This window comes from Colletotrichum destructivum, chromosome 3 (genome assembly GCF_034447905.1).
Source record: "Colletotrichum destructivum chromosome 3, complete sequence".
NCBI lineage: Eukaryota > Fungi > Ascomycota > Sordariomycetes > Glomerellales > Glomerellaceae > Colletotrichum > Colletotrichum destructivum.
In genome coordinates this window covers 5637027-5663764 of record NC_085898.1, presented here as the reverse complement: position 1 = coordinate 5663764, position 26738 = coordinate 5637027, and the positions used below count along the sequence as shown (strand labels likewise).

Below are 26738 nucleotides of genomic sequence, written 5' to 3'. Positions count from 1 at the left end.
CGGTCGACAAAGAAGCCGATGTAGACCCGTAATTTGTCCACTACCTTTCCCAACCGGGGGAAAGCCAGCTTATGTATTCAGATGTATCAGGGTGGCCTCGTAGTTATTCTTGGAGACAAAACTCGCCAAGATAGTTGATGAGTAAACAGATGTACTTACTAGCTTCTACCGCAGTGACTCGAATCGAGATCCGTTATGTTTAGATGCCACAGCAGCCATACTTTACCGCGGAAACCTGCTGGGTTCTTCTGTCGGCAAGTTGTATCCCAAAACCTTGTATTTTAGCTGGAACTGACCGCATGCCGCGGCAAAAAGTCCCAGGTGCTGTTGCACCAAAGGTAACTTTCGGGCTTTGACAGTGAACGGTTCCACCGCACGGCCTGCCGCGGTAAATCGGCTGGCGTGAACCTCTCATCAGCATGTGCATGAATCGACATATAAGTTGCTAGCCATGCCGAATAGAAGGCAACTCATGATGAATTCCTTGCAGTAATATAATTAGATACGTAACCTAAGTATACTTCTGTAACAACCCATTTTCACAACAACAATTTGTCTCGTTACCATGGCCTTGCGCGTTTCAAACCTCGTTTCCCGAGCATGGACAAAGGGGCTGTTTGGTAGGTTTCCCTAGGCGACGTTCAACGACACATGTGGCTCTCTAACCAGTCGGGCGTCTGTACAGACGGGACCGTCGTGTTCTGCACCGGGGGCAATGGTACCATTTGCTCCGCCCAAGTAAAGGCCCTGGTGTACCTCGGAGCCGACGCCTGCATCGTCGGTCGCAATGTTGAAAAGACCCTGAAGATGGCCGAGGACATCTCCAGAGCACGACCTCACTCGCGGGTTCTCGGCATTGGCAACGTAGACGTTCGCAACTCGGAGAGGCTCAACGCAGCGGTTGAGGAATGCGTCGCGAAGCTCGGGGCTATCGACTTTGTCATGCAAGTAACATGTCCCCCCAGTCAAGATGGAATGGCGGCACGCTGACGTTTGCGTGTGCGTGAAATAGCGCTGGGGCGGCTGGCAACTTCCTCTCCCCCATCGAGGGACTGTCAACCAACGCCTTCAAGAGCGTCGTGGACATTGACCTCCTCGGATCCTACAACACGGTCAAGGCTACGATGCCGCACCTTTTGGCGTCGGCGAACAGGGCCAGGAGCACGAGTCTCCCCAGCGGCGGCCGCATCATTTTCATCTCGGCCACATTCCACTACACCGGGATGCCGTATCAGGCGCACGTTGCGTCCGCGAAAGCAGGGGTCGACGCCCTCTCTGCTTCGGTAGCCTTGGAATACGGGCCCCGCGGCGTCACTTCGAATGTGATCAGCCCGGGAGGCGTTGAGGGCACCGAGGGCCTGCAGAGACTTTCGAGCCTGGCCTCGCGTGAGTCGGGCCAAGGCTCCCGCCAGATTCCTCTTGGAAGGTATGGGTCATTGCGGGAGATTTCGGATGCCACCGTGTTCCTCTTTAGCGAGACAGGAAGCTACGTGACCGGTCATGTTCTGGTCGTCGACGGCGGCGCATGGAGGCTGGCAGGACTCGTGGGTCAGTCGGCCGGTATGACGTATCCTGACGCAGTCCTGGGCCAGCAGGCTTTGCCGGAGGACATTGAAACTGGTCGTCGGCCCAAGCCACATCTTTGAGATGACAGACAGCCTTCGCTTGGGCAGCTAGACTCTTAGGGATTGAATGCTTCAGGAAGAGTGGTGTCCTGTTGTTGGTCCCATGTTGCCACGCTTGAGAGGTCCGGAAACATGCATTGGCTGAGAATCCACTCAACATCGTAATTCTCGGACCTTTTGAACTACCTGTAAACACAAAAGACTGACTGCTGCAATTCACGTTGTTCCACTTACATGATATTGTCAGTTGGGCTTACGAGGCTGCTGCCCCCCGCAGTCCACGTTGTATTCGGAGGTGGCGGACTCAACGGCCTGGGCTGATGGGTGTTTCTTCGCGGAGATTCCGCGACCGAATCCGTTCTGGAGGGAACAGCCCGCGAAGAGTGCTGGCTCTGCATCTTCTCCTGTGCACGCGTGAACAGCTTGAAGAGGATTTCGGCGCCAAAGTATGTCTTGCGCAGCTCCTCTACGGCCATCATGCATAGTGCCAGGTAGTGCCAGCCAAGTTGGCGGGCGGCTTTTTCCGCCGATGATGCGTGCAAGAGGTGCGTCAACAAGGCGGGAACGATTGCGATACAGCTGGTTTGACTGTAAGCGTACTTTTTCTCGTTGATTCCGGGGTTGAACACTCATACATCAAAGCCTGCGACACCTTGAGCATGTCATGAACGATCAAGTTTCCCAGAATGTTGTTGGTGTGCTGGGCGACCGTTCTCAACTTCTTCGTGGCGTTGATGGGTCGTTCCGAGGTATCACCATCCAAGGGAGGTAACATGCCAAGGTCCACGAGCATGAAAGGACGGTAAAGGGTCAGTAATGCCCGAGCTAGGATACGAACTTTCTTAGCGAAGTTCCTCGCACGTCGTCATCGAAGACTTACTCGAGGAAGAGTTGGGAATGATAGATATGCAAAAGTAGGTTGCTGTCAGTAGCATCATCCTCCATGTCGCGCAGTTTTCGATCGAACAATCGAAGACTTGCTTCTATCCTTTCGACTTCAGGTGTGCTTTGCCGAACCGATAGGACCCTATGCTGGACGGACAGAATCTCTGCTTGATGTATGGTGATATCAACCAAGTCCACCCAGAGCGGGATCATGGCCTCCATCTGGACGGGAAAGTATTTTTGGCGTCTCGAGATGGGTATCCTCTCCCAGGCCTCACCTAACTCCCGAGGATCCAGCTTCGCTGTATTGCAATAGGCGAGGCTGAGGCGCGCGGGTCGACCCATCCCCGCAGACAGTCAGGTTTCTCGGAAGACGCAAGCCCACCACAGCTGCTGCCAGATGGTTCTGGGGACAGGACAATCGGATGAAGACTGTCTGCCCAGGGGCAGACTGGTGTCTGGTTGCCGATGCAGCCCGATGCTCGTGCAAAGGCCGATCGCCACACCGTTCCAGTGCCATGGCCCGAGCCTGTCTTCGGTGTCGGCGTACCAGAAACCCATCAGCAAGTTTGCTTGGATACGGGTGGTCTTGTTTCGCTCGTACTCCGCATCGTAAAGAGCCTGTTGAGGATCAAATGTCAGAACGGGCTTGCCGATGGTTCGAGGCCGCATCGGATCTTGCAAACCAACCTTGGATCTCAAAAACATGGCCTTCTTCATGGCTTTGCGCGAAGAAAACCCGGTCAAACGCAGAATGTCATCCTCGGCGAACTAAAATACGGGCCAGGTCAGTTGATTGATTCGTTGAAGAAGAATAGACAACAGAGAAACCCGGGCAAGGGATGGGGATACTTGCATTGGCAGCCGCAAGGAACACGCTCCAAAGAAGGTGGAGACTGAGCTTTTGTGCCCCGATGTTCTCGAAAACGTCGAGAAATGCCGATGCATCGATCACCGGGAAGAAAGGGTGCGCATGGTGGAAATAGAGCCGCACCAGGCGACTGCAAACGTCTTGCGGCGGCAGCTCAAAGACCCCTCGGCTCTTCAAGAAGTCTGTAGTCGGTATATCAAGCTCCGGGCTCGTCAGTGATGCAACGAGGAAATGCCCGCTCTTTCCCGGGCGTTCTGGTTGGCAAACGTCGGCCACCAGGCCTATGCTTTGAGGGTCGCCTTTAAGGAAAGGAAAGTCAACAGCTGTCTCTAGATGATGATGATGATGATAATGACAATGATGATGAGTGACGAATTACCGTAGAGTGGCGAGTATGCAACGGTACTCCCAACCGACGGGCGACTTGCGGCGGTATCTGTGTTTTCATGATGCCTCAAATGCGCAGCCAAAGGTACGTAGGGAGCCTCGGGGGTTTCACTCTCAGCAGTCTCGTCGACGACGCTTACACTGCCTAGGGATACACAACCAGGCTCCGCAAGATCTTGACGACGTGTGAGCCGATGGAATGACCGTCGGGCCTTGGTTGGACTGGGTAGGACAGCTGTTCAGTCTTCTGTGTAGGGGGGCATGGCACATATACTGGTTGATTCTACTTCTTGGGCTATTCTTACCGTCGTTGGCGTAACTGACAGTCGACGCTATCGATGGCGCAATTTGTGCAAGGCACGCCAGTCTGCGGGATGCTGCATCGCGTTTTCCGAGCATGGCAAGCTTCACAAGCGTTCGCAGCCCGTTTCCCCGGCCTCGGACGTGGAGGCATTCTGGGAATCAATGCCGAGGTAGAGGGGGGAGAGGGGGGCCGGTAACAAGGATAATGATGTTTACCATTGTCATTGATGTTCTGACGAAGCATCCAAGGAGGAGGGAGAGGCCGCGGCAATACAACGAGCTCTCCACACGCAAGGTCGGTGCCCAGGGCCCGATAGATGCATGTTACAGGTACTAGCGCAAGCAGCAGTGAAGCGTAGTGCAAAGTGACATTCATTCAATCGTTGAATGCGTCAAAAAAGATTACAATAAGATTTAAAAATACAGGGTTTCCTAGGCGTTGAGGGCAAGTAGAAGAAAGGGAGGACTCAGAACAATAGCTGGCAAGTAATAAAGTACTCTACATTGTATGCATAAAGTTTGTGTAGGAACTGCCCCTATTAAATCTCTAAAGTCTGTAAAATCACAAAGCCTTAGTCCTGTCTTTCTCTGTTATATGCGTGTTTGGTTGCGAATACACTGGCGGACGCCGGAGGCAGATGAAGAGTCAGTCCCTCTGCCGTACCTTTGACTCTGCTACCCCAAGCCAGTCAGACAGAGGGGGTATGCATGTGTGTCCATTTCAACATTTGACTCGAACTCGTAAAATACACTTTTGGACATTGTGGCTTTGCGGGCACATAACGAAAGCAGAGGTCAACGCTAATTGCTATAAAACTCCGTGCCCCAAGCTTGTCTTGCCACCAGCTACACTCATCTTCATACTCGTCTCCTGATCGCCCTTCCATTCAACTCGTCAACCGACACAACTGATGTTGGCCTTCGTCGTGGGCCTTCTCGGCCTCGAACTTTTCCTGACAAGCGTTGCCGTCTCTTTCACAAGCCGAGACTCTCTGATCCGATTCGCTATCCTGCCCGTCATTGTCCTGGCGACGTATCAGGTCATGGCCATTTGCGCATCCGGAAAACTCGCTTCCTCCGTCGCCCGCGCCGTCCTCGGATCCGGGAGCGTCTATAGAGTTATCCACTATGTTGGCATAGTTCTTCTCGACGGCTGGACATTCAACGCCAAGGGCCCAACCTCTTCCCTAGGTGGACTGGTACCGGCGGCTGAGCCTAGCGAGAAGACAGTCCATTGGTCGTGGGGAAGCATCGGCGAGAGACTCCGGTTCGGCATCAGGGTCAGCACGACGACGCGATTCTCGACTACAAGATGGAGCGTTAGGTACGTCCCGCCGTTCGACAACGCGAAGCCGGGTTTCGTGCCCAGCCGCTCCGAGTTTCTCTGGCGCAGGCCTGTCCAGGTTGGCGTGCTGGGGTGCATGTTGAGCGTCACGGGCTGGTTCGCGCAGAAGCTGTTCAGAGAACAGGCCACTATGTTCTGGAAAAGACACATCCCAATCTTTTCTCGCATCCCAGAGGTCACCCTGGCGGAGCTGGGCATCAGGGTGGTGGGCGTACTCGCTTACTGGACGATGCAGTACCTGAGTCTCTCGTTCCTGTACGGCTTCTTATCCGTCGTCATGGTCGCAATCGGCCTGTCCGACGTGGAGGAATGGCCGCCCGTGTTTGGTCCGCTTGGTGAGGCATGGTCGATTGCGCAATTTTGGGGGTAAGCTGAGTTCCCACCTCTTCCTCTGTTCAGTGCTTTGACCGACTGGCCATTTTTACTCAGGTGCTTCTATCATCAAAACATTCGCCGCGGCTGCAGCGGCATTGCTCATTTCCTCACCTACCACTGTCTTCGTCTCAGCGAAAACAGTATGGTAGGAAGATACACGTTCATAACATGCGTTTTCGCCATCTCTGGCGTTTTCCACCTTCTCTCCGACTTGGCGCGTGGTATCCCAAAGTACGAAAGCAACGCTATGCACTTTTTCCTGGTGCAACCCCTGGGGATCTGTCTGGAACGGATCGTGCAGTCACTCTATAGTAGATTGGCGCCTTCAAAGACGGACTCTAGCAAGTTAAGGGCGAGCCCTAATCGGTTTGGCTGCCTTGTTGGTTATGGCTGGGTTCTGTTCTGGATTGTGTGGACGAGCCCTGTATGGATATTTACGTCTATGAAGGCTTAGTAGTCTAGAAAAGTAAACGTTCTGGAGATAATTTAAGGCCCCTTTGTTTGTCGACACATTGGTTATTTCAAGGAGGTGTATTACTATTGCCGCACACTGTTTATGCCTTGACTGCATTCTCGGGATAACGCAACTTGTACTGCAACCTGGGGTTCCAATCTCTGGGTCTTCCAGCCCCGAATCGGTTCCTGTCCGGTATGGTATGTTTTCCCTGATCATCTAAAAGTTGAAAATCAAACAGCGCAAAGAAGAAGGCGACAACCATTGTAACCTCCATCTGTGCTGCCTGAAAATCTCACACGTCAGTGAACATTGACTCTATCATGCATGGAGCGAAACGGTGGACTTACCACCATTCCCAAGCAAGAATGCCTCCCAACTCCCCAGCCGAGGTAAGCATGAGGCTCCTTCTTGTCTTCGGCACGACCCTCTAAGTATCTACCGGGGTCCCAGCTCAGCGGCCTAGAGTAGATGTCGGAGTTGAAGTGGCAGTTGTCAGTGAGGAAAACCTGAATCGCCGGTGGCTTCCACATTAGCGGACTGTGCGGATAGCAACGACTCGCGGGGGGGGGGGGGGGGGGGGGGGGGGAGGCACTGTCTTACAACGTAGGCATCCTTTGGTATGATCTCGTCACTCCCAGAAATGGGCAGATGCTTTCCACTCGTGTTCTTGCGGCAGAAAGTGCCTGGAAGCTGGAACCGAATCGTTTCCTTGAGACAGAGATCAATCATGGGGAACTCGCCCGTCCAATCTTCCAAGCTGAAGCGAGAAAGGGTCTCCAGGGCAGACTTTGCTCCGCCTGCTTCGTCGGCGCCGTGTCGCAAGAGAGCACTTTCGACCTCCTTTCGGATTTCCTTGTACCACTTCTCGTTGGTAGCGAGGTATATTAGAAGCCAGGCGGCATTAACACCGGTGTTGAGCTGTCCCGCAAAGAGGCCACCGGCGATGAACTAGAAACAGACCAGCATTGTTAGCCCCGAAGACGTCAGCTGCGACTATCGCCTTATCCAGGCTTACTTCTGTAATGCCAGCCGGGTTTTCCCCGGCATCTATCAAGAACTGCAGAGCGTCGTCCTCCTTTCTTCCAGAAGCTCTGCGGCCGTCCACGAACCCCTGCAATATGCCGTGCAGCCTTGCACCGGCAACCATTCTCTTGACGTGTTGTAAAGTAGGAATCATCGGGAACATGACACGCAAGGGCGATGCGCCCTCGGCGATGTCCTCGAAGAGGCAGAGGACGCGGTTTAGCTGCTCGGGCGAGTTGGCAACCTCATCAGCGCCGACTAGGCGATTGGTCTGTTGCCAGACAATGCGGTAGATGTCTTCGAAGGGTTTCATCACGGCGCTTGAGTGTGCTGCCTTGGTGAGAAGGCGTTCCATGGAGCCCCTCACGTCGGCAGCCATGACTGGGGTTCTTCGAGAGAGATACGTCTTCTTGAGGAGCAAGATGATGGTTTTGCCGAACTTGGACTGGTATTCGCCACTGTCCCTCGCCTTCTTTGCCGGACTCTGCCTTTGAGGGGTGCCTGTGAATAGCGTAGCATATCTGATAATTACACGAGCTTTAGCCCTGGTTTTGTTGGGTTACCCTATTATAAGAACGGAGCCGACTCACCCTTCGCCAGCATTCAGCGCATTGCTATCAAAATACGTCATCCGCCCTTTGGCACCGATGCTGACGACTTGGTGCTTGCCAAGATAGAAACTGAAGTTGTTAATGGCGGTCCGGGCGAGACCTCTGAGGTTGAAATCGCCATGTTCGGAGAAGAACCGCGGGGAGCCGAAGATGGGCCAATCTTCGGTACTCCTCTTGGGTGCCCCCTTTGGAAAGGCCGGCCGGTAAAATAGGCCAGAGAGAAGCAGAAGCAGGGGAATGGTGAAGATGGCAGGCAAATTAGCCTGAAGCCACCCGCCGGCAGTAGAGAAGATCGCCATTGTTGCTACCGCCCACAAAATCTATGTGTGCGGTTGCACTTGACCTTTTGTCACTGATAGCTCAGAGAAAGCGCAGATCATGGTTGTGGGGAGCTCAAGAGTGAGCTAGAGAGGGTTAATTCTGAGTTTTGTGTTGAAACGCTTCATATTCACAGGATCCGGCTACTAACGGGCTGTCTGGCCCATCGGCAAAGCTACCCTTGCTTTGCTACAAACGTAACCGACGGGTGCTCTGTCTGCTCCGACAACACCTTGACTTCCGGTTCTAGAACGAACCGCTCATGACTCGACGTGGAGCTCCGACTGAGACCTTGGACCGACGAGACTCCAGTCTCTTTGTACCAGTGTGCTCCCTCGAGTAAGTGCCGTGCAGATAGATCAAGGGGTTGTCGTAACCAAGGCCACCGAAAATCAATCTCAGGCGATGGTTCGGCTGACTCCCGCCAACCTTTAAAGGAGATGATAGCAGTGCCTCTGTTCGATACGCCGCCCTTGTTTATTGCCTTACTCAGCAAATCCGGTAACCAGATGACAGCCTTGGAACCACACCGAGTTTCTGTTCACATTTGATTGCATTATGTCGTACACCGGCGGACACATTCAGGCCGACCACCCCACGGTCATCAAGGCCTACGATTATCGCACGGCCGAGTCATGCTGTGCCTACCTGATACCGCATCTCCAGCCCCATCAAACCATCCTCGACGTCGGATGCGGACCCGGCAACATCACCGAGGGGCTCGCCAAGCTCTGCCCCGAAGGTCGGACCATTGGCGTCGACATATCGCAGGGAGTCATCGACCACGCCATCTCGCGATATTGCGGCCCAGAAGTCCCCAACCTCTCTTTCCAAGTCGGTGACGCCGGGTCTCTGGAACAGTTCCCAGACAACAGCTTCGACGTCGTCCACGCTCACGGCTGCCTCCTGCACGTTGCCGACAAGATCAAGTCCCTGGAGGCCTTCCTGCGCGTCTGCAAGCCCGGCGGCATCATCGCCGTCCGTGACGCCATGTCATTCGGCACCATCTGGTCGCTGGAGCCGGACCTGCCAGGCATCCGGGAGCAATGGGGCAAGCAGCGTGAGGCGCTGGTTTACATGGGATCCGACCCGGACACGGGCTTGAAGAAGAAGCAGTGGGCTCAGCAGGCCGGATACGAAAAGAACGGCGGCCGCATTTTCATTAGCCAGAGCCCACAACACATGGAGGTTGCCTTGCGCAACTTTGAGGGAGAGACGGGAGAGGGCGCTGTCAAGACGGGCTTTTTGACGCAGGAGCAGGTAGATAGGTTCAAGGCGGCGTGGGATGAGTGGGAGGCCACCGAGGGCCACGAGCTGATCTGCCCCGCGGTTGATATGTTATGTTTCAAGGGCAGAGAGGCGAGGTAGGTAGTTGAGGCGACAAAGGAGAGAATAAATAAGTTTTCTACTGCACAAGGAGCAAAGGGTGTGTCTAAGTTTATGCCTTGAGAGAAAAGGCAGCGAGGAAGAAAAAAAGAAGAGGAATAAGAAAACAGCAAACTAAATACATTTTGCCTCGGCCCGAACTTTATGGATGTATCGGCCGAGCGCCATCATGGGATACGCGTGCCTGGTACTGGTGTAGTCAAGCCAAGTGATGTTGGGAAAAGCAACGCTGACATATCCAGTCTGTTCCCAAGTCTTACCTGGCAAGTTCGATTTTCCGGGGGCGACCTGAGTGCGTACCAAGTGCTCGACTCCCCGCTTGATCGACTCGTCCTCGACGTCCAGATGTGAGAGCAGCCCGAGCAGGGCCCATGAGGTCTGCGAGGGCGTCGAGTCGCCCTGGCCGAGCAGCGTTGGGTCCCTGTAGGTGCGCAGAGTCTCGCCCCATCCGCCGTCGGTGTTTTGTGCTGATTTCATCCACCCGAGCGCGCGCTGGATCATGCCCGACACGCGGGCGTCGAACGCGTCGTCGAACAGAGCCAGCGCCTGGAGCGCACTCCCCGTCCCGTTGATGTAGTTGATGTGCCATCTCGACTTCCACGCCCCAGTGACTTCGTCTTGCGTGGCATGCAGATAGGATATCGCCTTGGCGCAGGCGTTTCGGACCTGGTCGACGAGAGGCTGCGGCAGCCTGTTCAACTTATCGGCAGTCTTTTGGAGGCGGAGAACGAAGCCGAGACCCTCCAGGATGCGAGCAGTGACGTCCGGTACGGGGGCGTCGTAGAACTCGTTTCCTTGTCCGAACGGAAACAGGTTGAGGAAGTAGTTCTCGTTGTTGATGTCGTAGCAGCCCCAGCCTCCGTTGGTGCACTGCATGCCCAGAAGCCACTGAACGGTTCGGACACAGCAATCGGAGTTGAGCTCAGATGGCCTCCACGAAAGGATTGCCAGCAGAATGGTTGCCGTGTCATCCGTGTCTGGGTACCAATCGTTCTGTTTTCATTGTCAGTGAATTTCATTCCGGTCTATGTGTCAAATTGTCAATCAAAAGCTGGTCAGTCACCTACGTTGTACTGGAAAGCCCAACCACCGGGCGGCAGACCGGGAGCCTGCACCCCGAAGTCGCCTCGAACGTTGAGAATCTGAGTGGACTTGAACCAGTCCAGCGTCTTGCTCAAACGCTCGTCGCCCAAACCTGATTCGCACAGCCCCAGAGCCATCAGCGCCGTATCCCATGATGGACCGCACGTGACCTGGTTTCGCATGCCGTCCTCGTCTTTCCAGACGTAGAAAGTGTCGACTGCCCGCAGTAGACGCTGAATGACGGGGTCCTTGAAAGAGTGGCCCTGGCAGTAGAGTGCAAGTATGCAGTTGAAGTTGGCCGGCCAGAAGGACGCGTATCCGCTCTTGGTCTGGCGTTCGAGCATGAATTGGACGCATTGAGAAAGCGATTTCGTTCGCACGGGCGTTCTCTTGACCACTGGATCGATCAGGCCGACGGCTTTGTCGACCACAGCGGCCGCGCAGCGCCCGTACTCCCCGGATCGCCATAGCCTAGCAATACTCGGATAGAACTTCAGTCGTAGGTCTGTTGGGTCCGGGTGGAGCTCGTGGAGGAAGGACGTCCCCGGTGACGCGAGCTTGGTAGGTAGCGGGAATACGGGCTGGTGATGGCGTAGTACCATCATGGCCACGGCCGTTACGCGTGACCAATGTGCAAATGCGTACATGTTGATGGGACTCCAGGTTGGCAGCAATATCAACTCCGCCGGGACTTGCGCTATTTCGTCCCAATCAACGAGCCCGAACAAGGCCAGGAGGAACTGAGTGATGATGCCAACCTGCGGAAGGCCGCCGACGCTGAGAGTAAAGTTCCTTGCACGGCACATGCTTTGGTCTTTGGGGGAGACGCCGAGTAACTTTAACGCAAAGTAACCCTCCACAGAAATGGAGAGGTCGCCTGGCTCGCCCGGTGCCAGACTCCAGGAACCGTCAACGTTTTGCTGAGCGAGAAGCCATTTGCGGAATTGGGAGCCGTCTTGTGATGCTCTGAGGCTGGTGCCGACGATCTCACGCAAGCAGACGTACTGCGCTGTGAAGGAGATGTTGGATCGGAGTTCGGTATACCAGTGCCCGTCAGGTTGCTGGAGCCCGAATGCGTACTGCGCGGCTGTCTGTAGACATTCCCAAGCCGAGTCAGAAAGAGAAGTGCTCATGGCCGGCGACTCTTCGGTATAAGATTAATGAGCCAATGATAAACGAGTGTGAGAGACGACTGCAACTGGAAAGTTCATCGAATCTCTACGTCGACCCAAACCTTGGTTCCCTTTAAGATTCAATGAGCCATTGCCAAATCTCAGAAGCCGTGTTCGTGTTGTCGAGGAGTCCATGTCGACGCTTTGAGCAGCTGCATTCAAATACCGACAGTCTATTTGTAGTGTGTGTGTGTGTGTGTGTGTGTGTCAAGATAAACTTTACACCCAACATCCCACTGGGTAAAAGTGTCGCACCAGTCCCAAGGACAGGGGTACAGTTGGCAATCCAACCACATAATGAGGTGTTACAGCAGACAGTAACTGCTGATAAATTGGTGGTTAAAAGGGTGGTTTTTTCGCCGATGACCCAGGCCGTTAGTTGGGGCCCATAAAGGGCAATCGTCGCCATAATGAGCCTAACTTGACAGAAAGATTGTCACTGTTATCCTTGTAGGTCCGCTGCCCGTGCGGCTGCAGCAGGTTGTGCCCGCCGGCCTCCCCTCCCCCGGGGGAGCTCCGGAAACTTGCATACCTGCACCGATGCTCCCGGCATCAAATACAAAGGCCAGATCATCTGTCTCGCATGTTTCTACCTTGACCGGGTTTCCCTAATTAAGCCAGTAAATGGACTGCTGTCTATATCAGCATCTTAGCTCTCAAGGACGCTTGTGTAAACAGTGGATTCAAGTTGGGTAATGAGTTCTCCTGAAGGTTTGCTAAGCACGATTAAGTGTGCACACAGTGCTGATGGCACTGTCAACTGTCAACAAAGAAGACTACAAGGAAGGGGAGTACAAGTAGAATAGTTAGTATAGTATACTTTGCCTCAAACCCTGTGTTGCTGGAAATGAGGTAATATTCTGTCTGCTTCGACTTGCCTCTGTGGCCATTTCTCCTACTTGCGCCTTGGGTACTATTTTCTGCTCCAGTTTGACATAGACAATCTACGACGGCAAAACAACTGCCATCACTGGGTAACATGGACGTTGTAGATTCTGCTGCAGACACTCTTTCGCTCAACGACTCTCTCACTCGGCAGGCATCCACAAGCATGCCAGAGAACCTTTCCGCAACGCATCTCGCCGGCCTAGCCACTCTGGCAGTTCTGGCCATCGCTGTTCTGGAGAGAGTGACCAGGGTGTCAGTCGAAGCCAATGAGCCACCATTGCTGAAGCCTAAAGTGCCCGTGTTTGGTCACATCTTGAGCTTCTTGCAAAAGCCCAGTGAATACTTCATCCAGCTTCGGTAGGTTATTCAAGCATAAAAATAAAAGCTTCGAGGAATCACCTCTTTGCTGACTCTCAACGTGCAGGAAGATACACAATGTCGAGCTCGCAACTCTGCAGCTCGGCCATGCCAAAGTCTATGTGGTATGGTCACCCGCAGTGGTGCATTCGGCATTCCGTAGCAAGACTTTGTCCCATGACAAGTATAGTCTCGACTTTGCTCAGCGCGTTTTCGGCCTCAGCAGAGACACAGTCGCCTTGCTCAGGTCACCCAAGGCAGTCGAGGATCGGATTCAGCAGCGTTTGATGGATGCTATCCACGATGGTCTCATGGGCCAAAGCCTCAAAGAGATGACTGCCAGGGCGCTCAAATACCTCAACAACCAAATTAATGAACTCGGTACCGGTGGCCAGGGCTTCGAGACGTCCAACCTGTACGTCTGGCTTCGACATCACATCACCATCTCGGTGTCCAACACTCTCTACGGGGCTAGCGATCCGTTCAAGAAGGACCAATCCCTGATCCAAGCACTATGGGACTTTGAGGGTGACTTTACGCGACTGATTCCGGGCAAACTCCTTGGAAAGCTTCTTGCATCACGGGCATTCAACGGCCGCGAAAAGGTCCAGAGGGCCATGATTGATTTTTACCGCGCCAAGTCTGAGGACAACGACGACGTCACACCATTTATCCGAACACGTGCTGAGCTACTTCGCCAAGCGGGACTGTCCCCTGATGAAATCGGAAGAATGGAGATGAGCTTCATGTTCGTTGCGACCACCGGTTCTGTGCCAACCATCTTCTGGTTGTTGGCCAGTGTCCTCCAGAGCCGCGAGTGGGTAGAAGCAATCAGACTCGAGCTGGAACCCTTGGTCGCTAAGCAGGGCGACACAGCTGAACTGCGAGTCTCATCGATCAATGAGACCAGCTGTCCTCTTCTTATAAGCAGCTGGCATGAAGCCATTCGCATGAGCAATCAGTTCTTGGGCACGCGTCATCCTCTGCAAGACATGACGGTCATGAACGCGGAGGGCAAGTCTTACGTGCTGAAGGAAGGTGTGCCTGTCATCTGGACGGCAGGAGCCTTGCATGCCTCGACAGACGTCTGGGGAGATGATGCTAGAGTTTTCCGAGCCGACCGATTTGTGGATCTGCAGGGAAGCGACAAGCAGAAGAAGAAGGCTTCCTTCGTGAGTGGACGCTTGATTCGCTTGAGGTCGCAGGGGACTAACAGTCAAATGTAGTATCCGTTTGGGGGCGGCAAGCATTTGTGTCCCGGACGAGTTTTCGCTTACAGCGAGATTCTGCCTTTCGCCTCGGCATTGCTGTTGGGGTTTGACATCCATGGTCTGAAGCCAGAGTCGGTTGCAACAGGCCCGACCAGACTGGGCGAGGGTGTCCTGAAGCCCCTGCACGAAGGGCGGGACTCTTCTTGCACCATGACGAAGAGGGAGGGATGGGAGAATGTTCAGTGGAACTTGACGCTGTGAAAGAGTAGCGAGAAAGCATAGAATGGTAGCAAAACGGCGTTTTTCTCTATGGATACAGAGCAGAGGCTGCCGAATCAAAACAGCATTTATATGACACTCTAAACTTTAGCTCTTGCGCGATGTCGCGGACTTCAACATCGAAACGATGCTCCAGATGCTGTTTTTACGCGCCAGCAACCACCAAACCACAAAAGCCGAACCAAAGATACCCGTCCATGCCGCAGCACCAGCGAACATGAAGTTGCGATATGTCCTCCGAATGTCGTCGCCCCGGTTGCAATGAGGAAAGGGGATGGCAGGCACAGGAACTCCCAAGATCTCGCAAAGGGGGCCCCACCCTGACCCCAGAGTATAGAAGTGCAACTTCTCCTTGGGCACAACCTTGCGAAGATAGTCCTCGTGAATGACGATGTTAAAGTGCTCGCTAGCACTGCTCGGTACTTGGTAACGAGATCGGACCATCTTCTCCCAGCCTTCCCTCCACCGGGAGTGAAGGCCCACCTTGGGCAGGACCGAGACGAGGAATGGGAAGTACCAGTTGTTCATGACCTGGCCTAGAATGGCCAAGCTCTTAGCCCAGGAGTCGGGGTCACGCGTCGTGCAGATGACAACAGCGTTGGGGTGCAGCTGTAGTAACTCCTCAGTCATGAAGTTGGCTGGCCAGTCTACCGTTGCCACATAGCCCTCGGTCAACTCGGAAAGAAGATACTGGATCTTGTTGTGTTGCGTCTTGGTCCTAGACTCCGGAGGTATCGCGCCAAGCTCCAGAACCTCAAGCCACCGCTCACCAGCTACCCTGTGACCGGCGTTGCATTGCACACCAGCATCATGGACGGGGCCCTCCAAGATGATTGAAAGAGCTTCCCCGAACGACTTGGTGCCCGTTCTCGACCTGAAACACCAATCAGTGGATTTGCCTCGGTGATCGTTGTCTTTTCGCAATGTTCGTGGGAGCCTGCCGTGGGCACGAATGACCGGCGGGGCGAACAGCAACATCAGAGAGCATGGTGCGACTCACATGCCTGCGCCAATGACGACGAAGTCGGTGCCGGGTTTCGGACTCGCAGCTGCTTGTCCACCGATGTACGACATTGTTCAGAAGGTCAAGGGTGTCAGGTACTATCATTTCATTAGCTGCAACATGGTAATAAATAGCAGACTTGCGGATGTGCCGACCAGACCTCGCAACTGAGCCCTGCCGAATGTTCCTTCGATTCTCGTGCGCTGTACTTCATCCGTCCTCTTGGCACGTCAGAACAACCCACGGTGGAAGCCCGCGAGTCATGGTTGATAGCTTAAGTTTAGTGCGTTGAAGGGCGGCTTAGCCGACGAGTCAGCCACGACCGTCTAAAACGTCGTTTTTACAGGAAAGTTGGAGTACCATGATACATAAAACAGGAAAGTTTGAGTCCGCTCCACCTGGTGCTTAACCTTTTGAACTCTCCCCGACTTGTGCTTCTTCCTTTACTAACTTTGATTCATCCCACCCGACACAGCCAAACCCGCTTGAGCCAAAGGGTTCTTCCACTTGATGTGATGCTGGGAAACGCTAGCTCAGTCCCCGTCCGGGCGGGAATCGATGTGGTCGGGGGGGGGGGTTGCTTCTTACCAGCAGAGATTGGGCCTTGGCCGGTTCCAACACGGCATTGAGAGAGGATTCGACTCGAGCCATCGCGCCCTCTGACTGGGCTACGCTCTCCATATTCGAGAGCACCAACAGCACTCTCCAAGTCTTACCACCATAATCGCTTGTTTGCAGACCCCAACCGGCTGTGAAGCCGGCCGGTCCCAGAACGTCGATAACGCCACGGGCGAAACTCGCCTCCTCTGTGCCCAAGGGTACCAAGAATAGAGCCATTCTCATAACGCCTCCATCCGGAGCGGGAAGAAAGTCATTGTCCAGCTGAAACTGGTTCTTGAAGACTGCCAGGGAGAACAGATCTATACCGGCCCCGTCGCAGAGTCCATCGAGTAGTTTGTGGACTTGCTCTTGGTCGGGAGACTCTTCTTTGGCTCTCCATGAGGATTCTCTGTCCCACACTGGCACATGTGTTGGTCGTCAAAGTAGTGAAGAAATGGAACAACATCATGGGGAACTAACCGTCCAAGATCTCGACAACCTCTTGCCTCTCGAGAGGACGTCCGCTAAAAACACCCTCATAGCCCGGCTTCTCGTCTCGGGAGTTCATGGCCATGCTCTTGAGCTTCCGGCCAGACGCCTGGCCGCCGCCATCATTCCTAGGTGCCGGGAGGAACTTGATGTCGATGAATTTACCCATTGAGATCGGCAATAATGGTCTGAAACTTGAAAAGATTCTTCCCGTTAGTGCCTTGCTTGTTGGAGGCTTTCTTATGCTACACGCATATCTGTCCTTTGCAGCTGGTTCGGAACTGACTCCTGAGTCTTGCTCGCCGACAGAGAATCCAACAGCGGTTCTCAACTAGCTTCCAAGACCCGCAACCGGAGGTTTTCTGATTACTAGTGCCAAGCCGTCAAACCGCCTCTTGCCTGCAGATCACCTCGGGGGGTTATTTCACGAAACAATTAGTAGCTTGGTGTGACAAGTTTCAACGGGGAAAAGAAAAAAAAAGGTTGCTTCTAGTGCCACCAGGGGAGATAATACGTAAATGGCAAATTTAGGAAACAGGTGCACACGCCACAGCTTGTAGGCGAAGAGTGCCACCAGGGGAGATAGTACGTAAATGGCAAATTTAAGTGTATTGTGGGCCGCTTGACCTTTATGGGCCCCAACTAACGGCCTGAGTCATCGGCGAAACAAACACCCTTTTAACCACAAACTTACCAGCAGTTACTTTCTGGCCACAGTGACTACCTGTAGGGCTCTGATATAGTTGTTGTAGTTAGCCACTAACTGCAACTACTGCTTTAAGATCGTTTGAGGATGATTGCCCGCCCGCTAGTGGTATGGTCCAGAAAGGGAGGGGGGTTGGGCATGGACTGAACATGACATTGAGTTTTAGGCAGTATGAACTGTATTTTTTGATTCATGACAACGGGTCAGGCTCGTTCGGCCTTTCTCTGTCAATTTAAACTACAAGGACACACACGGATGTTCTGCGCCCTGTCCCCGCTAACCAACATCCGATATCGAGTTCGCCCGATGTTTTTGTTTGGATACCCCTGAAGTCAATGCAAGCTAATAAGCACAGTGCACTGAAGGTGTGTCTGCAGGAACGCAGGGCTTGCGCAGTCTGTCCATAGGCTTGACGACCCTTGGTAGGTCAACCCTGAGACACTCGCCGAAGCCTTCAAGCTGAACCTGCTTTGCTTTCATGACTTTACCTCGCCACCCATAGCCTGCTGCCCGCTGCAATAAGTAAATCCGAGCAATTTGCAATTCACTCTGCACTGGACTTTCACAATGTTACTCGGCTTCAATCTTGGGCTTCAACCCTCCCTCATGGCGCTCCTTCCGGGCATAGTAGCCTTGGTAAGTTTTGGAACTCTACTGTGTCTCGTGATCATATCCACGGACTGGTGTGTATGTTGAGTTAGAAATTGACTGAAGCCTCAGCTCATCATCCGTCGCATCGCCACGATGGTGTACAGACTCTGGTTCCATCCACTATCAAAATTCCCTGGCCCATCATCCTTGGCCATCTCGAACTTACCGTTTCGCTACCACTCTCACATTCAAGGTCTCTTCTTCAAGACAGTTGCACAACTACACATTCAGTACGGACCCATTGTGCGTATATCGCCCGACTCTTTGTCTATCGATGGACAGTATGCCTGGGAAAGCATTTACGTCCACAAGTCCTCTGGCGCGCCTGAATGGCCCAAAGTCCCCGGCCACTTCTTCCCGTGCGTCTATGACCTCAAAGATTAAGACCGTCGTCGCAGCTGCATGTTGCTGACTTCAATGACAGTGGTGATCACAATGTCCTCATCAACGCCCCGCGCGAGACTCATCGACGCCAACGGCGAGCTATCGCGCCAGCTTTCAGCACTGTAGCCCTCAATGATATGGAACCAGATATTGTCCGGCATGTCCATACGTTGCTGCGTGCGTTGGCGTCGACGGGGTCAGGGGAGTGCGTAGACATTATGAGATGGTTCTACCTCCTCACCATGGATATCGTCAGTGATCTTATTTTCTCCAACTCTTTCAATAGCCTAGAGAACAGCACTCAGCAGAAGTTCATCATGGGCTTCTTCGATTCCACCCAGGGGTTACAGATAGGAAGTTTCCTCTTGGCCTTCCCTCTTCTGATTCCACTGTTACCTCTTGCCTACATGGCGGATATTGGTGGGCTCAAAACAAGTCGCAAGTATGGGCTCTTTATCGAAGCCAAAGCTAAAGCGCGAATGGCTCTAGGTGCAGGCAGGGTCCCGTAGCGACTTCATCACGTACATGACGCAAGACAGAGACCTGGATGGGGGCGATCATGGGAAAGAAACCGTACCCGCTAACAAAGGCATGTCCGACATGGAGATCTCCCAGAATTCTTTGATTCTGGCCACAGCTGGGAGCGATTCGACCACAACCACCCTGTGCGGCGTTTTGTACCATCTTGCTCGGCCGGCTGGCAGCAAGGCTCGTGCGGCTCTCTTGGCCGAAATTCGATCCGCCTTCGCAAGCGAAAGCGAAATCTCCTTCGCGAGCACAACTCCTGCTTCTTTACCATATCTCAACGCTTGCATCGAAGAGACGATGCGCGTCTATCCGTCGACGGCCGAACAGCCCCCGCGTGTGTCTCCGGGCGAAGTTGTTGGGGAACGTTTTGTCCCACAGGGAGTGAGTAGCAATTCGTCTTGGAAATCCCACCTACATGTGCTCACTGCTTGACACGAAAATAGACGAAGGTTTACACTTATCAGTGGTCGACCCACCGAAACCCCGAGCACTTTGAATGCGCTCAGGAATTTCATCCAGAGCGTTTTCTCCCCAGGTCCCACTCTCTCTACGATGCGAGGTTTGAGCATGATGAGTTGTCGCTTGTGAGGCCATTCTCCCATGGTCCAAGAGACTGTGTGGGAAGGAACTTGGCGTATGGCATAGTGCGCTTGACTTTGGCCAATCTGCTTTACCGCTTCGACTACGAGCTCTCGGAACCGGAAGATGACTGGATTGAGAAGCAAACGGTTAAGTTCTCTTGGACAAAGGGGCCCTTGAACATCAAACTTGTGCCAAGAGGGAGCCGGGACTAGGGTATGCATCTAACGACTACTGGAATGTTCGCAATCTCCTTTCGGTCAAGAAAAGGTCAATATCAAAGTATATTGTCGTGACTCATGTTCTTGCCAACACCCTGAAACAGTCGCTGGCTTAGTTATGTTGGAGGGTAACCATGGACTCGAAAAGGTCTATTCATCATAATCCCGGGTCCCCGTGTCGTAACTAAAGCTCACGAAGTAAATCTTGCTTAGCAAAAACACAAGACACAGTGCGTTTTCCGGCTTGAAACTACATATCTGCATCACCGTAATCCTCCATTTAAAGCAGGGTCTTGGAACCGTTGATTCGTGTCCTCTCGACATGAGCCTGCATACTATTTCTCACAACCAATCTTCCCACATGGATCAAACACGAAAGTCAGAATTCTCGTCGGCTGACGGAAAACCATACCGCCCTCTCCAAGCTTTGTGTCTCGGTTTACCCCGGACTGGAACGACGTCTCTAGCTGTGGCACTGAGCATCCTGGGCCTTCAAGATGTCCACCAAGGCTCCACAATGCCATGGAAAGACTTTGGATTCTTCGACCGCGCAGCCGATGCATCCTTCCCCAACCTCCCCACGTACAATGGCAAAGGTGGCCTCAGTCGGCAAGAGTGGGATGCACTGTATGCGCCGTGCGAAGCTGTCATTGAACCAGCAGGACTCTTTGCCGCACAGCTTCTTGACATCTATCCTGAAGCTAAGGTCATCGTCACAAAGCGGCCGTACGATGTTTGGGCAGCCAGCTTCGACCAGGCCATCCTAAAACCAATCTTTCCGGACTTTGTGCCAGTAGCTCTCCTGCAGCTTGTACAATCCTTGCTGAGCTACAAAGTCTGGTCGGCTATTTACAAGATGATTCTTGGCAAGTTTGGCGCACAAGATTATCAGGGCGTGAAAGCAAGGATGTGGGATGTTTATTGTGATCATCACACTATGCTAAGAGAGCGCGTGCCTGCGGATCGACTCCTCGAGTTTGACGTGGCCGAAGGGTGGGAGCCTCTCTGCCGCTTCCTGGATGTGCCTGTGCCGGACACGACGTTTCCGAAGGCGAACGATCGACAGGAAATGGAGAAACTCAAGCAACAGGAAGTCCGGCAGAACGCCAGGATACTGTTGAGAAAGCTTATGACTGGAGGAATTCTGCTCATCTCGGCCGGGGTGGCTGTTTGGAGCCCGTATCTTGGAACTTAGTCGAGACGAGGCGGCAGAAGGTAGCATGACAACTTTGTCGCGGTATCGAGACCCTGACTCGGATCGTATTACTATTAAAAAAAAAAAAAAAAAAAAAAAAAAGAGAGAGAGAGAGAGAGCGAGAGAGAAGCAAAAACAGACAATGTCCCTCCCCAAGACAGTGTTACAACATCCAATGACCATCGCCGCACTTTCACTACTGCCGCGATTTCTTTGAGTGCGTAGTCGGGAAGACCCATCACTTGAGACTCTGTCTGTAGTTTCTTTCTACCATCGATACACCACCCACCCCAAGCTGAGTACTGTTCCCTCTCGCAACCGATGAAAACAATCTCGCAAAGTCAATCATCATACGCAACACACGAGGTGTATGATCCACCCCACTAAGCACAACGATGCGGAGTGACTGACGTCTTTGCAGAAGGGAGGTTTCACGATGAGTCGACAGCAGTCCGACAGGAAGAGGCACAAGTTTCTTGTGCATACTCTTTTCCAGAAAAGCCATACTCTCATCGTACTTCCGGTTGCCAAAGAGCTTATTGCGCGCGGCCATGAAGTCGTCTGGCTGGGGAGCCCGTCCGAGGAATCTCGGATTCTCGAGTCTGGGGCACGCTTCGTCGCAACCAAGGAGGTTGCAGACTCGGATGCGAGGATGATGTCGAACCCCATCTTTGATCTGCAGGGAGTCGCGAAGGCCTTCTTCGGAGACAGGCTCGTAGCCCAAGTTGCCGACCTGCGTCGAGCACTTGCTGATTTTCCCGCCGATTGTCTTCTCAACGATTTTGCTCCCCAAGGCGCTGCGGCGCTGCACGCCTTGGGGGAAGTGCCAACCTATGCCTCCATCACTGGAACTCCCCTTTACACTCTGGCGGGAGCCGCTAGCCATCCACCAGCGTCAGCTATAGGGGGCCTCCTCTGTATGCCACAGATGCTACTCCCACTTATCAACTCTCAACGAGAAAGTTTGGGATTGCCCCCCGTCAAAGACGAAGATCTGCCATGGCTGCATCACAGCCCGTTCTTGCACCTGCAGGCATCAGCTCCTCTGCTGGAGTTTGAACAGATTGTCCCCGACACGACGCACTTCATCGGACCTCTTGCGGGCTCAACGGCGACACAATGGCAAGATCCCCCGGAATGGTGGACGGACATTACCATGTCGAACAGCTCGTCACGGGTCGTCATTGGACTCACACAAGGCACCCTCGTCACCGATCCCTCGAAGCTTATCCTCCCTGTGTTGGACGCGCTGTTAGGGACTTCAAATCAACTCGACCTCGACGTCTTCCTGGTAGTTGCCACTCCCTACGTAGACCTAGTCAAGTTGAACACCGGACATACACCTCACAGCACCGGCCGCGTGCATGTTCACATTTCGGCATGGGTGCCCTACGACCTGCTGTTGCCGCACTGCAATCTGATGGTCACCAACGGTGGCTACGGCGGTGTGATGCAAGCACTCGAGCACGGTGTTCCTCTAATCTGCGCGGGGACAGTGGCCGACCATGCAGATGTGGGCGCCAGAGTTGCGTGGGCCAAGGCTGGCTTGAGCCTGCAGACAGACGCGCCATCAGGCGAAGAGATCCGGGACGCAATCGCCGAGATTCTGGATAACAAGAGTTACAAGGACAATGCTTCCACAGTTGGCTCGCAGCTTAAGGGCTTGGGTGGAGCGAAGAAGGCTGCGGACCTGCTAGAGAAGCTTGCATCACGGGCCGGTAGGAGACAAGAATCAAACGCATATGTTAGTTAGATTCTAGGTCTAAATTGATTTTAGTATAAGCGCTATCTAGTAGTTGTAATATATCAGCTGAGCAATAAGCTGGAGACAAGGACGTCGGAGCACATAGTGCCGTCTTTTCAGCATCTAGATGCATTTTGTCTATTGAATGTTAACAATTGCTAGAACAAAATACTGTTTCTGTAATTAGCGGCTTACTTTAGTTTATCAAGCTTAGGTTATTTTTCCCTGCTACCAACATTTAGCATCAGATTAGAAGTCTCTTATCTCAAGAGATGTTAATATGTGTTCTTTTTTAATGTAATAGGGCATATCTTAACCTAGGGACACTAAGCTAAAGTACAGTAGTTTATATTTAGTTAAAGCCAGTTGTTTAAATACATTAGACTACTCAATAGTCTATCCTAGAGATTCTAAGAAGTCTCTCACTAGTTGCATTGTCAGGATTCTAGAAAAGGCGATCTGAGTGGATGAGTAGTATACTCCTCTGGAAGGCCCATCCTGCGGGCATACGTTTCTCTGAGGACCGTGGACGCCTGGTATACCCCCTGCGACAGAATCTTTATACGCAGTTGCCTGTTGGGTCCACTGGGAGTGGTCTGCGTTGAAAACTTGGCGTTTGTGTGGCATGTGAGTGATCTCGAAATCTTTCAAAAATCAATCACGAGAATCCACATCGCCGTAGCAGTTTCCCATTCTGACAAACAGACAACAACTGCGATTCTTCTACGCCCTGTCTCGCCTTCTCTCGAATCGGAAGACCGATGGACATCCCGCCGCACACTGGTTGTTGCTCAGCGCAGTCATGACGACCCGATCGCCGCCGACCGAGTGCCATTTCAACATGCACAAGTCAAACTCGACGTACTTCACGGACCTGGACATGTTGCGTGCCCACCTGACCGGACTAATTTTCAGCGCCATGTTATGGGAACGACACAGCACGGACGGTGCAACTTGTTCGTGGGCGCGGTCGCTTGCGTGTTCCAAAAAGACATCAAAACCTCAACAGACGTACGAGCTATGGACAAGAGTCGCCAGCTGGGACGACAAGTGGCTGTACATGATCACTCATTTCGTGGTCCCTTCCAGTCGCCGACGAGAGCGCAGCTTGGCTTCCTCCTCCAGTCAAGCATCGGGGACAGAGCGTGCTAAGAAGGGAGGGAGCGAGTCGCCTCATGACCAACCGCATAAAAAGAACCATGAAGTTCTCGCGTCGGGCGTCACACGCATGGTGTTCAAGAAGGGTCGCTTGACAGTGACACCCGCCCAGGCCATTTCGGCCTGCCATGCCACGGCTCTACTGGACGCTCAAGGCGATACTCGTGACTCCGGTCCAAGGGACACGCAGTTTGCGTCAATCACCGTATCAGACAAGGCAAACTGTGGCTCCCATGAACCGACGAGACTCGATCTCGAAGCTCTCGAATCACTGCGCAAAGCTAGTCTGCCGATTGTTCAGCTGCACCGAGGATGGGATGCGGTACACGCGCTGTTTGACGATACCAGGGACAATGTGCTGGCACGGCACCAGGATCTCATCTTTTAGCAAAGTTAGCTACTGTCTATCATAAGTTGTGATATCAAAACAACAGTCTTAAAACTTCTACTGGCAATTCACGTGTTAGGAATTTGACTTATACTTAGGCACCTTCCCACAAGTTGCTAGACAGGAAAACAAAATAAGCAAACGCAAAACTACACCCAGGGAAGTGAACAGCTCTGGAAAGTAGGGAAGATCATCCACAACTGGTGATGTTGGGAATGTGAGATTATTTACATCTATTGATAGATCAGCTAGCTGCCCAGGCTTAAGTGCTTGCTTCTATGCTCTTCTAAATGCTTCTTGGCTGAATTCGGTTGGATTGTGACCATTTAGACACGATCCTGTGCACTGCAGCGCATCTTTTTCGAACTCGACATAGAAAAGTCAAGTAGTGAAGAAAACTAGTTTCCTTTTCATTGTCATAAATTAAACTGAGTTTGAGGCAAGGCGAGGCCAGCTTACGCACAAAAGACTGAATGAAAGCAATGTTGACTGTCAGCTATCCCATCACCCGGAATGTCACCTCAGAGTCTCAACGACAACGTAGCCGCCTTGAATTTTCAACTTGCTTCGAACAACAAAGGGGGTTTTATCTATCTGGAACTAAGGGCTATGCACAAACACCTAGGGCCTACTTTATTGCACGTAGCCAAGGTCCCCGGAGGACGTCTTCAGGCGATGGGCGCTCTGCAGGATCGATCTTCATCAATGACTGCATGAAGGCAATGAACTCGCCCCCGATATCTGCATCCATTTCGGGAGGGAAATAGTCTGGCAGATAATCCAGAGTGTCCATGGATGACGGAGGCAACCCTTTGATCATTCCTTGATCGTCAAACACGGCCTCGACGATGTCTTTGTCTCCCTTGTCGAGCAGTGCCTTGGGAAACGGGCCAAAGAGATTCACCACCTCTGCCAAATGCTGCTTGAGCTCGTAGTGCCCGTGCGGAGGGACCGCCCCGCTGAACATGCGAACCGCGAGGAATAGTTCCAGGACGATGGCCCCGAGGTTCCACATATCGACGGCTGCATCCCAAGGGGCTCCGATCAGGACCTCGGGTGCGCGGAGAGCGACAGGCTGGATCTTCTCGGTGAGGTGCTTGTCTGCCCAGCTCGAAACGCCCCAGTCACCCAGAGCGATGTCGAAGTGGTCGAACCTGTCGTCTTCGTTGAAGTAGTATTGAGGCAGGGGGCGAGAGGGCACGACAGTGTACTTTTCTTCGGCACGGTCCTGCTGTGGAATGGGTACCTTGACCAGGTAGCCGGACTCGATCAGGGTGTAGTCCCTCAACTTGACAAAGATGTTGCTTGGTTGGATATCTGTTGAGGTGGGAGCCAGACGCCATTATGAGACAATGGGAAGGGGTGAATGGGGGGGAAGCCTTGAAGTCGAAAAGCTGACAGGGAACAGCCTACCAGTATGGATTACATTGTGCTCGTGGGCGAAATCCAGAACCAGTAGCAGTTGAATAGTGAAGCGCCGCATCACCTGGTTAGAGATCATGCTGTCGGGGAACCAAGCCCCAAAGCTTCGCAGGGTCTCACCGATGAGCTCGAAGACAAGGCATACGTGAGTACCGTTGGAACCCTCGTGCTCAAAGTCATCGACTAGGTGGCAGACGTGTGAGTATCCGAGCTGCTTCCGGTCTCCATCTCTCAAGCTCTTCAAAATCTCCCTCTCAAAGATGTCCTTTTCTGCGCCATAGCATTCGGCACTGAGAACTTTGAGGGCGAAGAATTTGCGAGCTTCGCCTTCTCTAATGTGCAGTCAGCTTTTGCCATGCGGCAGAGTCGGGGACTATCCCGTCTGTACGAGGAACAACGTACGGTGTCTTTTTGTCGTTGACAAGCCAGACAGTGGAGTAAGCGCCATAGCCGATCTTGTTCAATACCTCGTATCGGTCGTGGTAGACGTCGCCAATGTAGACGGGATGGAACCCACCCGGCCTGTATGCATCTCTTCCCTCTTCTATATCGCGAGGGCTGGCATCGCATTGGCCTGGGGAAGGCGAAGGCGGGGGAAGGATCGACGATGAGATTTGGCCGGCCGACATGTTTTCAACCAAAATTACCTCAATCAGGCGAACTTAGAAGACTTGAAGGGGGGGTAGAAGGCGCCCAGACAGAGTGTATTGTTTCTGACGTTGGAGAAGGCGAAGAGCAAGCAGAAGAGGTGACCACCGGATGAATACCGCTGAAGAAATGTTCCTGCAGCAACTGAATAGACACGTGGAAAGGTCATGATTGGCTAGATAGACCCGGGGACCAAGAGAATGCATGTCGCCGTGCCGCAAGTATGGTGTATGATTGACTTTAGAATCCAAACTTCACAGTCTTCGAAAGCCGGCAGTGAAAGCCGTTGTCTGCAGAACGTTGAGCGGACATAGTGTGCCCTATTGATGGATCACTTTGTTACCTAGGCCTGCCAAGAAGCTTGACTTCTCCCCTGATTACCTCCCGACCGGATTGGCTGAGGTGGTTCACTTGGACGTTCTCTTGAGCAGAGAAGTAAGAAAACC

The 26738-nt window shown here is 53.0% G+C and overlaps 15 protein-coding genes across 15 annotated transcripts; 9 read left to right on the top strand and 6 right to left on the bottom strand.

Moving 5' to 3' along the window:
* Positions 1 to 430: 430 nt before the first annotated feature.
* On the top strand, positions 431 to 1705 carry CDEST_05848 (Putative short-chain dehydrogenase/reductase SDR, NAD(P)-binding domain superfamily). The gene is made up of 3 exons (XM_062922007.1): positions 431 to 620; positions 686 to 944; positions 1013 to 1705. The coding sequence occupies exons 1-3, from the start codon at positions 566 to 568 to the stop codon at positions 1644 to 1646; spliced, it is 948 nt and encodes a 315-aa protein (XP_062778058.1). The 5' UTR covers positions 431 to 565; the 3' UTR covers positions 1647 to 1705.
* Positions 1682 to 4167, bottom strand: CDEST_05847 (uncharacterized protein; the record flags this gene model as incomplete). The annotated part of the gene is made up of 8 exons (XM_062922006.1): positions 1682 to 1799; positions 1860 to 2204; positions 2261 to 2450; positions 2603 to 2812; positions 3017 to 3131; positions 3201 to 3281; positions 3331 to 3680; positions 4074 to 4167. 8 exons carry the CDS (start codon positions 4165 to 4167, stop codon positions 1682 to 1684), a joined length of 1503 nt encoding a protein of 500 aa, XP_062778057.1.
* Positions 4168 to 4982: 815 nt separating this feature from the next.
* Positions 4983 to 6245, top strand: CDEST_05846 (Putative Wax synthase domain-containing protein; the record flags this gene model as incomplete). The annotated part of the gene is made up of 2 exons (XM_062922005.1): positions 4983 to 5782; positions 5846 to 6245. The coding sequence occupies 2 exons, from the start codon at positions 4983 to 4985 to the stop codon at positions 6243 to 6245; spliced, it is 1200 nt and encodes a 399-aa protein (XP_062778056.1).
* A 100-nt stretch (positions 6246 to 6345) lies between these two features.
* On the bottom strand, positions 6346 to 8181 carry CDEST_05845 (Putative cytochrome P450; the record flags this gene model as incomplete). The annotated part of the gene is made up of 5 exons (XM_062922004.1): positions 6346 to 6531; positions 6596 to 6769; positions 6849 to 7196; positions 7264 to 7792; positions 7862 to 8181. 5 exons carry the CDS (start codon positions 8179 to 8181, stop codon positions 6346 to 6348), a joined length of 1557 nt encoding a protein of 518 aa, XP_062778055.1.
* A 499-nt stretch (positions 8182 to 8680) lies between these two features.
* Positions 8681 to 9568, top strand: CDEST_05844 (Putative Methyltransferase domain-containing protein; the record flags this gene model as incomplete). Its single annotated transcript, XM_062922003.1, has 1 exon — positions 8681 to 9568. Exon 1 carries the CDS (start codon positions 8759 to 8761, stop codon positions 9566 to 9568), a length of 810 nt encoding a protein of 269 aa, XP_062778054.1. The 5' UTR covers positions 8681 to 8758.
* A 132-nt stretch (positions 9569 to 9700) lies between these two features.
* CDEST_05843 (Putative terpenoid cyclases/protein prenyltransferase alpha-alpha toroid) lies at positions 9701 to 11802 on the bottom strand (the record flags this gene model as incomplete). Its single annotated transcript, XM_062922002.1, has 2 exons — positions 9701 to 10579; positions 10654 to 11802. The coding sequence occupies 2 exons, from the start codon at positions 11800 to 11802 to the stop codon at positions 9701 to 9703; spliced, it is 2028 nt and encodes a 675-aa protein (XP_062778053.1).
* Positions 11803 to 12820: 1018 nt separating this feature from the next.
* On the top strand, positions 12821 to 14558 carry CDEST_05842 (Putative cytochrome P450; the record flags this gene model as incomplete). The annotated part of the gene is made up of 3 exons (XM_062922001.1): positions 12821 to 13086; positions 13154 to 14258; positions 14313 to 14558. The coding sequence occupies 3 exons, from the start codon at positions 12821 to 12823 to the stop codon at positions 14556 to 14558; spliced, it is 1617 nt and encodes a 538-aa protein (XP_062778052.1).
* A 68-nt stretch (positions 14559 to 14626) lies between these two features.
* On the bottom strand, positions 14627 to 15702 carry CDEST_05841 (uncharacterized protein). The gene is made up of 2 exons (XM_062922000.1): positions 15577 to 15702; positions 14627 to 15450 (listed from the first exon to the last, which is right to left on the bottom strand). Exons 1-2 carry the CDS (start codon positions 15648 to 15650, stop codon positions 14664 to 14666), a joined length of 861 nt encoding a protein of 286 aa, XP_062778051.1. The 5' UTR covers positions 15651 to 15702; the 3' UTR covers positions 14627 to 14663.
* A 141-nt stretch (positions 15703 to 15843) lies between these two features.
* CDEST_05840 (uncharacterized protein) lies at positions 15844 to 17209 on the bottom strand. Its single transcript, XM_062921999.1, has 3 exons — positions 16660 to 17209; positions 16168 to 16598; positions 15844 to 16097 (listed from the first exon to the last, which is right to left on the bottom strand). Exons 1-3 carry the CDS (start codon positions 16835 to 16837, stop codon positions 16026 to 16028), a joined length of 681 nt encoding a protein of 226 aa, XP_062778050.1. The 5' UTR covers positions 16838 to 17209; the 3' UTR covers positions 15844 to 16025.
* A 732-nt stretch (positions 17210 to 17941) lies between these two features.
* CDEST_05839 (Putative cytochrome P450) lies at positions 17942 to 18931 on the top strand (the record flags this gene model as incomplete). Its single annotated transcript, XM_062921998.1, has 3 exons — positions 17942 to 18010; positions 18095 to 18384; positions 18450 to 18931. 3 exons carry the CDS (start codon positions 17942 to 17944, stop codon positions 18916 to 18918), a joined length of 828 nt encoding a protein of 275 aa, XP_062778049.1. The 3' UTR covers positions 18919 to 18931.
* A 1-nt stretch (position 18932) lies between these two features.
* Positions 18933 to 19731, top strand: CDEST_05838 (Putative cytochrome P450; the record flags this gene model as incomplete). The annotated part of the gene is made up of 2 exons (XM_062921997.1): positions 18933 to 19318; positions 19381 to 19731. Exons 1-2 carry the CDS (start codon positions 18935 to 18937, stop codon positions 19729 to 19731), a joined length of 735 nt encoding a protein of 244 aa, XP_062778048.1. The 5' UTR covers positions 18933 to 18934.
* A 367-nt stretch (positions 19732 to 20098) lies between these two features.
* CDEST_05837 (uncharacterized protein) lies at positions 20099 to 20932 on the top strand (the record flags this gene model as incomplete). The annotated part of the gene is made up of 1 exon (XM_062921996.1): positions 20099 to 20932. One exon carries the CDS (start codon positions 20099 to 20101, stop codon positions 20930 to 20932), a length of 834 nt encoding a protein of 277 aa, XP_062778047.1.
* A 436-nt stretch (positions 20933 to 21368) lies between these two features.
* CDEST_05836 (Putative UDP-glucuronosyl/UDP-glucosyltransferase) lies at positions 21369 to 22685 on the top strand (the record flags this gene model as incomplete). The annotated part of the gene is made up of 1 exon (XM_062921995.1): positions 21369 to 22685. One exon carries the CDS (start codon positions 21369 to 21371, stop codon positions 22683 to 22685), a length of 1317 nt encoding a protein of 438 aa, XP_062778046.1.
* A 793-nt stretch (positions 22686 to 23478) lies between these two features.
* CDEST_05835 (Putative HotDog domain superfamily protein) lies at positions 23479 to 24222 on the top strand (the record flags this gene model as incomplete). Its single annotated transcript, XM_062921994.1, has 1 exon — positions 23479 to 24222. The coding sequence occupies one exon, from the start codon at positions 23479 to 23481 to the stop codon at positions 24220 to 24222; it is 744 nt and encodes a 247-aa protein (XP_062778045.1).
* Positions 24223 to 24850: 628 nt separating this feature from the next.
* CDEST_05834 (Putative protein kinase) lies at positions 24851 to 26273 on the bottom strand (the record flags this gene model as incomplete). Its single annotated transcript, XM_062921993.1, has 3 exons — positions 24851 to 25539; positions 25636 to 25976; positions 26047 to 26273. The coding sequence occupies 3 exons, from the start codon at positions 26271 to 26273 to the stop codon at positions 24851 to 24853; spliced, it is 1257 nt and encodes a 418-aa protein (XP_062778044.1).
* Between the last annotated feature and the right edge of the window lie 465 nt (positions 26274 to 26738).

Coding starts and splice junctions, on each gene's coding strand:
- CDEST_05848 (XM_062922007.1), top strand. CDS start 566: ATGGCCTTGCGCGTTTCAAACCTCGTTTCCCGAGCATGGACAAAGGGG. Junction 621..685: donor ATGGACAAAGGGGCTGTTTG/GTAGGTTTCCCT, acceptor GCGTCTGTACAG/ACGGGACCGTCGTGTTCTGC. Junction 945..1,012: donor GGGGCTATCGACTTTGTCAT/GCAAGTAACATG, acceptor TGCGTGAAATAG/CGCTGGGGCGGCTGGCAACT.
- CDEST_05840 (XM_062921999.1), bottom strand. CDS start 16,837: ATGGGTAAATTCATCGACATCAAGTTCCTCCCGGCACCTAGGAATGAT. Junction 16,599..16,659: donor GGTTGTCGAGATCTTGGACG/GTTAGTTCCCCA, acceptor CACATGTGCCAG/TGTGGGACAGAGAATCCTCA. Junction 16,098..16,167: donor CCAAGGCCCAATCTCTGCTG/GTAAGAAGCAAC, acceptor AGCGTTTCCCAG/CATCACATCAAGTGGAAGAA.
- CDEST_05841 (XM_062922000.1), bottom strand. CDS start 15,650: ATGTCGTACATCGGTGGACAAGCAGCTGCGAGTCCGAAACCCGGCACC. Junction 15,451..15,576: donor GTCGTCATTGGCGCAGGCAT/GTGAGTCGCACC, acceptor TTGGTGTTTCAG/GTCGAGAACGGGCACCAAGT.